The sequence below is a fragment of the Buceros rhinoceros genome, unplaced genomic scaffold (assembly GCF_000710305.1).
Source record: "Buceros rhinoceros silvestris isolate BGI_N320 unplaced genomic scaffold, ASM71030v1 scaffold17119, whole genome shotgun sequence".
NCBI classification, from domain to species: domain Eukaryota; kingdom Metazoa; phylum Chordata; class Aves; order Bucerotiformes; family Bucerotidae; genus Buceros; species Buceros rhinoceros.
The window spans coordinates 34,966-47,927 of record NW_010432286.1 but is presented as its reverse complement, the minus strand read 5'-3'; the positions used below and the strand labels follow the sequence as shown (position 1 = coordinate 47,927).

Sequence of the window (12,962 nt, the reverse complement as noted above, 5' to 3'; positions counted from 1 at the left end):
TAGGGAAATGTTGTAACTGGAGGATGCAGTAAGACATTTACCAGTTGCCTATTGTTCCCTGAAGGGCACATCCAGCCCCTGCCAGGTACAGTGACTGCACAGGGCGGTGGTTTGTAGGCTCCAGCTCCTGAGGAACGGGAATACCTTCATCTGATGCTGAAGGACTGAGCTATTGAGTAGGTGCTTACAGGACTCAGAAGTAAGAGCGACTCTGACACTAATTTGTAGCCTGTCATCATTAAAAGGAAAAACAGGGATGTGCTGCATCAGAACTCAAAGGAGACTAAACTGATATTCACCGAATGCATTGCAGCCTACTGTATGACAGCTTAACTAGAGCATTTAAATCTTGTCCTTAGCATTTAAATCTCATCCTTAAATCTTGTCTGCACATTATTTCTTATAATGCATCTGCAGCGAAGGAGCACAGGGAGCTCAGATTTGCTCTCAGACGTAGTTACAGCTTCAGTCACAATCAGTAGTGAAGCATTGTCAGGGAACAGCCTTCAGTTTTCAGCTCAGGGAAATGGTAAGTACTAGAAGACATCAAAGGCACTGGGAAAATATTCAGGAATAAACAATGGACAACATCGTGAGCTGTTATACATCTACAGCTATGATGTCTTGCATAAGCTATATTCTTCTAGTCCTTAAGCAACCTATTTAAGGTATTTCACTTTTGTAACATTACTATAAAGGGCGAACTTCCCAGACTGATAGCACACTCAGAAATCAGGATGGTAATGTCAGTTCAATTGATAAAACAGAATGATACATGCAGCATAAGGACCCAAATGGGATGACATCTTACTAATTTCAGCAAAGGTGCACCAGTTACTCATAATCAGATAGCCAGACCATCAGTTCGTGACCAGAGATAGGAAAATGCTTATCATCAATAGCAAGGCAATCTAAAAGGCTGGGTAAAGCTTTCCAAGGTTACAAAGGAGTGATCCCAGCACTGTGCAGTGAGAAACAAAGTAAGAGTAATATAAGAAACAATTGCAACTGCTTCTGAATAAATAACTCACACAGATATTTGTAACCAGATGGACTTTCATTGCCAAAAAACTTACCTCATTCAAGAATACAGAAAAAAACCAAATTCTTCAAAGAAAGCAATGTTCTTTGAGCAGTCAAGAATACAAGGAAAAGGGAACACAAAAAAGTTTGGGGGTTTTTTTCACAAGCGTCTTTACAGTTTAAGAGAGAATAGTGGCACAATAATGACAATCTGTAGTAATTAAAAGTCCGTCGCTGTTGTCAGTGTAAGAGCATACTGGTTCAAGATTGTAATTTAGCCTGCAAGAAATTATTTCAAGCTAAAATTATGCCAGAACACAAACAAGCCTGTGTGAGAGTATTAGTAAGCTTCTTTCTACATGAATGTCAACAGATTTGAGTCCTTGATGAGCATCCAAAATACTTTTTTTCTTTATCATTGCTGTCATAGAAAGGTAAATTATAATCTTTTGTGTATTCATCAATCTGTTTCAGCAGCTGAAAGACATATTTGCAATCCAGAAGCATAGAATACTTCTAGGAATTAATTATCTTTCCTGCAGAGAGATAAAGAGCATGATTTGTATATACAGGTCAAAATTTATCATTTCTTTTTATTTCATTGATGTTTCTAGAAAAATGAAAACAAAAGATAAGCCCTCAAATTTAACAAATCCATCAAATGCATTTTTTTCAGATCTTAGTGACCAAAATAGTAACTGTAGATTATGAGCAATTTCTAAATTAATACCTGCCCACTCATGCCAAATCATAAATGTATATATGCCTTATTTTCAAAAAGCACAGGATTCATTCTCCGTAGGACCTTTAGTTTACAAAGGAGTTTTTTGCACTGAGATTTCCAAGTCTAAAAGGGGGGAAATTGACCATTTTTTCCCCCTATTCCTTTATCTTGCAGCTTTAACTTGAAACAAAGGGTATTTCTGTAAATATATAGCATATTCCTTTTTGTCACCTGTAAGGCCAAGGAATCATGCGTACACCCAGTGTGTTTGCTATCACAACCATTTAGTTTTAAACATTTACAACAACTCTTTCAGTATAGAGTTTTTATGTCCAAACTAACTGGCTTTTTCTATGTCTTGGAATTGGTAGATTTAATGTTCTCCAGCACAAGTGAAAACCTTCAAAGCAATATGACAAACGTTACATGCTGGATTGTGAGGTATCATCAGCTTCATTATCTGAGTTTCTGCAATGTGTTTCTTCTGGCCGCAAACACACATATATGAAGATTTGTAAACCCATCAGCATATGGCAAACACACAATTCCAGCTTACATAAGCTTAGTAACACCTCTAGTGCACCTTTAGTGCAAAAAGTTGCCTTGCTCTAAAAATATGCACTGAAAGGTGCTCCATAAAACCCCAGATACCTTGCGCCAGTGCTTAAATCAGTTCTAGCCTCAGGGTCCCTGTGTTAATCGAATGAGGCACCTTAACTTATTTCTGGTCCCAATTTTGATCTATAACTACTGCATATCTATGCATATGTTCAGGTTGTGTGTCTTCTAATCGTGATTTTCTTAGTAACATCACGCAAAGCTTCTTCCTGTTTACTTCATCTGTTGCTGGTCCCTGGAAAGGTACACCAGGGCTGAAGGTGTCCATATAGGCTGGAAAAGGGTATGCTCAGTAAATTGAGAGGCCAGAAGACACTGGCATAAATCTTAGGGCTATACAACTTGATGTCTCTGCCTCCACTGTCAGACAGGGAAGGCAGTAAAAGAACAAGCTCCCAATATCACCACCACCAAGAGTGAGTCTAGGAAACACAGGAAAATTAAATTGTTGGACTTTGCATAGACTATAAGAGTCTGTAAGATTACAAGCTCAAAACAGGCATGTCTGAAAGACGGGTCGTGAAGTCTTTTGATTTCCAGAGAGGCAGTTTGATGAGTGACTCTGATAACTTGCAGTAATCAGATACTGTGACAGCTGGAAACTGCCCGGTGAACTGATGAACTCCCTTCCCATCTAAATAAAGGATAAAGAGCACAAAGCCACAGCCACACTAATGCTTTGAGCAAACCGGGGAGAGCACAGTTTAATTTGATTTGGAATCCTATAGCTAGGCCTCAGAGTGGTTTGGGACAACTGGGGTAAATTGGATAAATTTAGAGGGTCTGGATAAATTGGCTACCTGAAATGGACCAGGAAGGTGATTCCTTGCAGCAAGCAAGAGAGGATCCAGCTGTCTGATTCTTGGCTCTGAGTCATGGACAAGGAGTCCTGATCCTCTTTCAGGCCATGCTGAAAGAGTAACTCTGCAGCCGCCTTACAGACAGTAACACACCTCCTCCTCTCTTTCCTCCTCCGCAGTTCCTCCCCCTTCCATGACTAATCCATGACAAATCCATGACACAGAGGTTACAGGAAGCAGTAGAAAAAGGAATTAAAACAAAGCATTGCCAAATGGGGAGACAAAGAGGAAAGTGAGAATAAAGCTGTACAGGAGCAGGGTTCATGTTACTTTCAGTTGTTTTCTATCATCTAGCTATGACAGCAATAGATTATTTAACTTTCAATAAAAGGCAAGCTGTCAATCAGACAGTCAGCCAGAAAGCAAGAGATGTTTTTGAGACTGTATAATAGCCTTTGAATGTAGAGACAGCAACAAACAACTTGCAGAGGTTGCTGTTTCCCACACATAAGTCTTTCCTGGCAGAGATTTATTTTGCTTTCAGTTTGGGCTATCAAGATTCACAACGATCTGGCATCACAGATGCAGTACTTTGGGAAGAGAAAACTGAATCACTAGTGACAAGCATCGTTAAGTGATATTAACTCCTAATAGGAGACAGAGTATCACGGAGTGCCTAGCAGTTACATATTGCAATATTTTTATAACTGCAAAATGAGATGCCGTTATCTTGTATGATAAAACACAAAATAAGAAGGGGATCCTGGCTCCAAATCAATTCCAATTGAATTATGAAAATAAAGACATTTGTATAAAGACAGACGGGGTGTACAATAAGCCTACATTTGCCAGAATAATAGAGGGTGTGTTGTGAATGCACCTGCAGTCAAATTGTTACCAAGGGTCTTAAAGGGACTTGAAGAAGGATAATGAGTGGAAGGTTAATTTATGGAAGTTTATTGGAATTTTTCCCCAGGGGTGAGGGAGGTAGAAAGCATGACAATATTTGAAAACTAAATAAGTGGGTAGGAGATGGAAAATAACTGACCAGAGGTGAAAACCGGTATTCTTGGTATTCATGAATGAGAAGAAATTACAGATTTACAGTGCAGATCTATAAAGAAAATAATGTAAAAGGTCCTTTGAAGTCAAAATATCCTACATACAATAAAGAAGTGGAGATAGGAACTCAAAAGTAAGGGTGACTCCATAAGTAGATAGGAGAACATATCTCTGCCAAATGAAATGTGGAAGACATAGAATAAATGTGAAACAGAGGGAAACCATGAGAAACATAAGAGATTCTGAAACTCTGAGACACAATTGGTAGAGGCATGGTGGCACAAAAAACTCGCAAGTTTTAGACATGAATAACTGGGTTATTGATGCCTTGATGCATACTGATTAATACTGCTCTTTTTAGCTGTTTTCTACCCACTGGCTTTGCCTGCTTGCTCTCAGTGTTCATTGAATAGAGACATCACAGCATTATCTACTGATTCCATGTCTGCTTTTCTGCAGTCACGTCCTGCCAGCCCCGGACTGTGCTCCGGGGCATGGAGCACTATGGGGGTGTTGTTCTCTGTGTCACAGGTAGTCGAGAATGTGGCATGAGGATTTGGGCATGACTTAGAAAGGCGGGGCAGGGTGGGGAGGGGGGCACGGTTAAGGTCTGAAACTGCAGCCATGATTTGGTTTCACAAGAATTCTGTGACATTCTCCTGTGGAATTGTGCTACCCACAACAGCAGAAATCCTACCATCCCCAAAAATCTGTCATTCAGAAAATATTGCTGCTTCTTCCGAGCAGGAAAACAACCTCTCATGGTTTGGGATCTCATATGGAGTTAGAAAATACAGGATTCCAAATCCCTGTAATTTAAGGAGGTTCCTGCCCAAAGTTCCCATTCTGTCTCACCACTAATTACTAAAGTAGCAAATAATTTTCATCTGAGTATTTGAGAAATTGAGTCTCCAGGGAAGGGTTACTTATAAAGCAATATTCCTGATGTTCCTTACTTGTATCATGCACATCTAATAATTCTCAGGGTTCTGCTTCACCACTTAATATCCTGATTACCATGAAATAAAGAAGGGCATCAAGGGCTGAGAATGTAGCTGGATGGTTCTAAAAAGCGTGTGGTGCTAAACAGGTGTAAAAACAAAACCAAAAATTTGTCAGAGGTTATGGCTGCAATGCAAGGCATGTATTTTCCAATTATGCCTTGCCAAAAAGCATTCTTGAGAGACTGTTGCCAGAAAGAGCTTGTTAAAATGACATCAGAAGAAAAATACTAATTTACGGTGTGTGCTACATATTTTTCAGGAGCCTCAGCTGTCAAAGGATAACACTGCATAAGAATTTGTTTTTTTCTTATGTGCTGAACTCCATGTTTACAATTGCCCACCTCATTGCTGTTGTGCCTAACCCAGGCCTTGTAAAAAGAGATCCTGTAAGTATTGCATGACTCCTCTCCATCTTTAACACCCAAGCAAATCTACTATGGCCACACAAAACCAGACATTCCCATTCACCAGTTAATGATAGCCATCTGGTAAGACATGCACAGACGGTGCAGATTCTGAGAATTTCACTCAACCTTGCTCAGCTCTTTCACCAAGCAATAAAAATCTTTGAATGTGGTACAAGAAGGAGAAGCCTCAGACTTGCTCTAGCCAGTCTGTTGTACAAATACGTCTGATCCCCACCACTCTCAGCACTAACTACCTGACATTTCCCAGCAAAGCCTCTGAAGGGAAGATGCCCTTGGTAGCTGCCTGTCCTTTCTCACAACCACATGTGCTGAGAAGGAGGCAGGGATGGAGAGACATGTTTTTTTTTCAGAATACATGCCCTCCACGCCCCCTCCCCCCCCCCACACAAAAAAAAACATTTTCATAGTTTTGCAATAGTGTTCTGCAGTGAAAAGCTGGTTGACTATCGATATGGCTAATGCTCATTCCCCCCCCCCCCCCCCCCCCAAAAAAAAAATCTGTTTCCATTTTTTTTTTCTTGGGGTGTGATAAATCAAAGCAACAGCTTGTTTCACTGCTCTTAGATAGCAATACAAATGGTGCCAGCCCCTCAGCTGTTAAATATGTATGGCAGATCTCAGTCACCCAGCTCTGATCTTGCTCTCTAACAGAGAAGAAACTTTGTGCTTGTTGCTGTTACAGCTGCCCCAGCTGATGTAAAATTAAGGCAAGCCTCAGAATCTCTCAAGTTATATCACAACACTGATCAGCTTGTCTTCTAATAAGAAGTTACAGTTACAGTTCAACCATTTATCTGCCTCTAATTTTGTGAAAGCAATTAAACGTTAGCACCTGGTATTATCTGATCATCTGTGTGTCTCTCAAAAGTGTACTAGTTAATAAGCTAATTAAAACAGGAAGAATATAGACTAAAGAAAACATCACCAGTCCCAGGGACCATCTGGAGACTTAAAAATAGAAGAGCAGAAGAATAATTAAAAAATCACACATTTTCTTTCTCCTTGTTGCATAGTTTCATATGTGCGTAGCCTATGCAAGAGATGAAATGACAATAGTCTTGCTATTTGAAGATAAAAAGCTGGCAGATGATATCAGACACCTAAAATGAAGTATCATTAGCTCAAGGTTAAGAATGATACTTCCTGACAGCAGAAGCAAATTTTCTGAGATGAAGTGCTCTGAACTGAAATATGAGGCTGCAGTGAAGTCTCTTACGCTCTAAGATTTTGTTAAAGAATTGTATCTAGTGCCTTTGGGCTGGATCTTTATTTGGAGAGAAATCTTGACCTCCATGAAGTAATGACAAAGCTCTCAGAGTCTTTGGTAGAGCCAGCATAGCCACAGGACAGGTACCGGCATGCTGAGCACCACCCAATAAAAACTACAACCTCCGTTGCCACAACAACGGACAGTATAGAAATTACATAAGTCTTTTGGAAGCTGTGGGGCCCCAGAGCAGTGTAGAGGTTCGCGTATGCAGTCAACTTTCAGGTCTCCAGCTTGAATATGAAGAGGACCCTTGGTGCTGAATACGGTCACAGTGTTCATCCAAGTGGTGTCCTTCCACTGATGTTACTGAATACAGCTGGGTCAGCAAACCTGGCTGTAACTAGTGACTGGGGAAAGAAAATGAACATCCAGGGATAAGTTTTTAACATGTGATGAGATTACATATAGTGTCCATATGAGTATATGAAGACTCAAAGGGTTTATGTTAAAAAATTTCTTATTGCACCAGGTAGATTTCCATAATATTTTTATTTTAATGCCTATTAACAGAGCAAATTAAGGCTGTATATCTTGGGTTTTTCCTATCCCTGTGGCACTTTCTGTTTTATTAAGTCCTTTTTAAGTTTACTACTTCTGACTTCCTGCTGCATTTATCTGCTTTCCACCTGTGCATCTTCTGAGCTTGACAGGCTCATGTGTGTGTGGCTCCTACCTCCGATATATTCAGAAATACTGAAGTGTGTAGAAAGAATTGCAAACAGTCACTTACCCCTTATGTAATGGCCATATACAGAGATGAAGTTGGTGGTATTCATTCTGCGAAATAATAAGTGCGTTTCCACCCCAGTAGCTCCTGCTTTTGTTTTTAACCCTGCCTAAAGTTTCAAAATAGATTTTAAATGTGCAATGCCATGGGAAAATACTTACACTGAATACTTATTTATGAGGATGTTGACAAAACCATATGCTTTTGAAAGAAGAGAGAAGGTTCTGTTAAATAACAGGGAGAAAAGACAGGAGGAGCAAGAGAGGAAATTCATCCCTAACACCAAGAAACCCACATTCTCCCCGTGATCCAGACACAAAAGATGTGAGACAATCCAAAGCATCATTTACATGAGGAGAGTTTACAGTCACAGAGTTAAACCCTTTGATGATCATTCTGCTCATGTAAAATGGTAAGTCAAGCCACTTTTTTGATATATCTTAATTTGCTTTTTTACCTCATTTTTTCCTGCTTTCTAGTTATATATTTTTTTCTCTCTCTCCCTTTCTCTTGGATTTATCTGGATCTGAAATGATGGGAGAGAAAGATGTGAGCCCAGGTGGCTGTACACGAAGCACAGAAGCAATGAAAAAGTTTCAGGGACATTTGAACAAAAACGAACAGGACACGCGTATGAACACTTATTTACATATACTGAAAAATGTTACATGAGCTAATTTTTTGCATGTTGTATCTAAAGTAGCAACTACATCAATTACAGTATTACTGGAATAGATTTTCTAGGAAAGGATGTCTTCTATCACCTTCTTAAAAGAGACTGACCCACAGCAGAAGGGTGATCTCTGAACAGCACATTATATTCTCCATTAAAAACCCTGAAATTATAAATAAAACTCTTGCTGCCTAATCTATTAATATAGTCTTGCACATCAGATCTGCATTCTTCATTTTTCTGTATTCCACAAGACTAGTAATTTTGATATTCAGTGCTGATGGGGCTAACAAGATACAGCTAATGACTGGAGGGATAGCTCTGCTAATGAGAAACTGAGTAAGTGATCAGCTTCATGGGCACTGATATAAATATGTTTGTAGAGGGACTAAGGTCACAAATCAGTAATGTCTCAGTAATTAGAACCTCTCCCAGAAAAGTTTTAAGAGATCTTACTGTATTTTTATTACCTTCCTCTTCTAATGGAGAGATCTGCTCTCTTTCTCCAGGTGCTTCTGTAGCCTTTTCATCCTTCATGTAGTAGTTTCACCCTTGCTTCTGGCATTGTATGGTGTGGAAGTTTTTATCTCAATTGTGGTTTTAGAGAGTCCATAGCAAGGGTGAGTGCTCCACTGGAGGATCCTGGGAGTCCTGCTTGGCCACAGTCTATCAAAGAGTAAGGAACCAGCATGCGTTCAGGCACGCTCCAATCTCACTGTCAAGCCCCAGCTGTCTGCCACACAGCTAATTTATGCCTTAATATATGAATAATCTGTACCCCCTCTTCCCTCTTACATGGGCACAGCAGCAGAGCTGCTAGGGGAGAACCCAAAGCAATTCATGTTTTATTACAAGCACCAAGATTTTATTTTCTCCGCAAGGACAGGTTGGGCATGGGCTGGGCTGGTCCTGCACAGTCCTTTCCACTGGCATTATCTGTTGCTTGCTCAGCTGTTGGATGTGGGGTGTGATAGGCTAAAGCCTGTTCTTGCCTCCTTGTGTAGATGTAGATATGCTTTAAAGATCTTCAGCTAGTTTACCACCCCAGTTGATGGTGCAGCATGCACTCTCTGCCCCTGACAGGAACACACAGTCCCTTCCCCTCCCCAGCATTTCACTAAAGCTGTTATCACTGTGGGCTTGAAGCACTGTGACAAAGGATACTCAGTTTAGGTTTCTGTACTGCCTAAAACACATCTCCTGGTAGGAAGCGGTTTCAGGAGAAACCACTAAGCTGATTCTCACTCAGCATTATTAATGAGACCAAGAGAAAGTAAGGAGAGGAGAAAAGCTGGTGTCCACTAGCATTAGTCTTTAAAGCAAGGCCATAGCAGTAGTAATATTTAAAAATGTGGTACCCTCACGGACACTAGAACTTTATAAATAGTCTCACTATTCACAAATTCAAGTGAAAACCAAGACTGCCCAAGTGTATCAGGTTTTCTTCCCTATCAATCACAGTAAAATAGGAGAAATAAAACATTGAGCTGTGTGGGAGATAAGGAGTGTATAAAGGGTAGTTAGTCTGAGTTGTGGGGTTATGATACTGGTGACTTCCTCTGTTGCCAAAGGAATACAGAGGGAATGAGAGCCAAGAAAATAAGGGAGATTCACAGCATTTCAGGAACAGTGTTCATTTTAGGACTTTTTACCATATAAACGTTGCCTTTTTATCTCTCATGGCTTTCAGTTCCTTCTGATGTAGCCTGACAGAGCCTGAGGCGGTTTAAAACATTTTTTTCTCAAATGAGAGGCTCGTAGCTGATACCAGTGAAGATAAATGGCAAAACTTCTGCCCCATGTGACTTGTGTTTGCCTCTGTTCCCATGGCGCAGCTCTTCCCTGGAAGGAGCAAAGGTGGAACTCCATAAAGGAGAAGGGCACTTTGATCGTCTGAATTGTTTCATGTATTATGCTCCGGATAGAGCTTCAGGAGGTTCCATTCTTGTTAAATTAATTTGATTCTTTATTAGTGTAACGATTTCTAGAGCTTTCCTGTCACTCTCAAAGCATCTCCAAAGTCTTTCATCTTAGTACATCTGTCCTCCATCCTGCTTCCTTTAGATTACTTACAGGGCAATTTAGCCCCAAAAAGATGAGTCAAAGCTATTCTAGAGTAATATCTAGATGCAAAAATAATCAAAGTCCAAAATTATAACAGAGAATTACTGGCCAATCCCTAGCAGTCATGTCTCCTGAGTCTTCTAGTGTTTCTTCTCCGCTAGGGGAGAGTCGGTATTCTTGTGAAAGCTGCAATCATCTTGCCTAGATCCCTTCATCTAATGAAGGGTCCAACTGACTGTTTAAAACATTGCCCTTCTGCTTCCTCAGGTATAGGAATGAGACCAGGCCCAGTGTGCATTTGTGATTTTACAAACTGTGCAAACACCGTGCATTTGCAGATTATGTATGTGCATTGACTTCATTAGGACAAACGGGCTCAGCAAGGCTGGCCTGGAGAGAACAAAATGTGCTTTCTGGAATCACATTTCTGGAGGAAACGTCACTCTCCCTCCTAAATAAGAGGCTGCATGTAGGGATCACACTGACAAAATGCCATTCACAGGATCAAATAGAGCTTGAGTTATTTCGACTTGAAATATCTTGGAACTTGTTTTTGTGCAAGTCAGAGGACAAAAGTCAGTCTCCAGCTACACCCATGCCAAGCTGTATTGAATTCAAAGGTTTTCGACTGGCGGTGTGTCTCACCACACCTCAGTGATTAAATTATGGTTGGGTTTTTTTGTTTTGTTTTTTTTCTGTTCAACTCCAGAGTAAAACAGGGAGCAAAAGTATCTGTTGTGGCAAGTGAACCAAACCCTTTAATTCATCATTTACAAGCGAAGGACCAATGCTGTGCTTTAGACTTTGCAGGTGCCCCAGTATAATTTTTGACATCTATGAATAAATATGCAAATCCCATTATTTTTCCTTTGCCTGAGCAAAGGAAAGCATATGAAGACAAGCTCACATGACCCATCCCTCCCATTTCCTCTGTGACAGCTCCTGTCATGTCATTAGCTTTCACTAGTAAAGCAGAAAAGAAGAGTGGGTGTTTCAGTGACATCGAAATACTATTCTAGGACAGGAGATTCACAAACTATCTTTTGAAATAGGAACCAATGTAGTCACTGGCATCCTTCTAAGATCCGTTTAACTATTTAAAAAAAAACAGACAAAAACCCAAACCAAACCAAGGGAAAAAAAAACCCAGACCCCGAAATAATGCCACTGTTAACTGGGAAGTCAATTGAAAGAGAAGGAGAACAGGAAGGCTTGGCTCTAATGCTCAGGTTTAGAGAGAAGCCATCCCAGCTAAGGAGCATTTCCGAATTGGGCTGCAAAGCGCCATATCACATTTCTGAGGTTCATAGCTGTGACAGCTGAGCCTGAGAGGCGCAAGCGAACACAGTCTCCAATGTTTGTGTGTATACAGGGGTGTCACATCGGGAAAAGGAAATTCCTGCTCTGTCTGCCTATGCTCTTATCCACAAAATCCAGCTGACATATAGAGAGGACAATCACTCCTGCTGCCATTGCTTTTCTCTAGCATCAGCAGAATTGCACATCTCAGGGTTTAATTTTTTTGCTTCCTAACATCATTTGCTGCCTAAACTGCCTTTCACCACTTCTGTCCAGCCCTCCTAAGATGCAGGGACAAACAAAATGGAGCCGTACTGTGCAGGATGCATAGGGACAGGATATCCTGCTCTCCAGCTCCGGCACCCAGGCACAACTGGCAGGAGATCACTGATAGGGTCCTGTGCCTGTGAGCAAAGGGCAGTGTGACCTTCCTTGGAGGCAGGGAATGGCTGCAACTTCAGTTCAGGAACATGTATTCACCTTCAAAAGGATAAGGCTTTTTTATGCTGGTGAATCATTTGCAAACGAAGTGTTTGCCAGCAGTATGCTCATGGGCGCTGCCAGGACTGAGCTGCACCAGTTTTACCGGTTCATCGTTTTGAAATGGTGGGTTTCACTGGCATAATGCTGCAGAAATCCACACGTAAATCAGAATCTCTTCTTCCATCCCAGGGAAAGATCAAGTCTTCCTCCTCCCATGAGGTTCTGTGAGATTAATGCAGATTACGGGAAGTTGTGAATTCAGAACCAGCCATATTCAAAGAATTCTCACAAATTTTCAGGCTGGAATAATATCTGCATGCATTTTAAGACAGGTCTGTTAGGGTATTAATGGCATGAAACAGAGCAGTAATTCCCATCATTTTTCCCAAGGTCTTTATATTCTTGTTTATATTCTCAAAACTCTCAGAGTAATGAAGGAAACAAAGCACCATGCGATCCTGGTGGTGTCCGATTCACTGATCCGATGTGGCGTGCCATGCCCAGAACATGAAGTATGGATGATTAAAGCATATTCACAGCATTCGTAAATGACACTTCTGTGAAGAGTGTTTGTGGTTAATGTGGAGCAACTGAATCTGGGCTGCAAAGAAGTCAGTCAGTCACCATATCTGAGAAAGAGCTGAGCTTTCTCAACAATGTTATTACGGTTGCTTTCTCAAATTAACAGCTGCCCTCAGGAGGGGAAAAAAGGAGGTTTAAGAGTCTAAGAATAAGTATTTATTTTGGGCCAGATTTCCTCATCTTATTTTCCTTGGGAATTATTTTG

At 40.7% G+C, this 12,962-nt stretch overlaps 1 protein-coding gene across 1 annotated transcript in view; it reads left to right on the top strand.

The window, feature by feature from the left end:
* CALCR (calcitonin receptor) overlaps positions 1–12,962 on the top strand; it is a gene marked incomplete at its 5' end in the record, with an annotated part of 67,202 nt that overhangs the window by 23,637 nt on the left and 30,603 nt on the right. Inside the window, one exon of the mRNA XM_010143723.1 lies at positions 5,491–5,617. Within this exon, the coding sequence (XP_010142025.1) occupies positions 5,491–5,617 (127 nt within the window). The remainder of the gene's footprint in view (positions 1–5,490; positions 5,618–12,962) is intronic.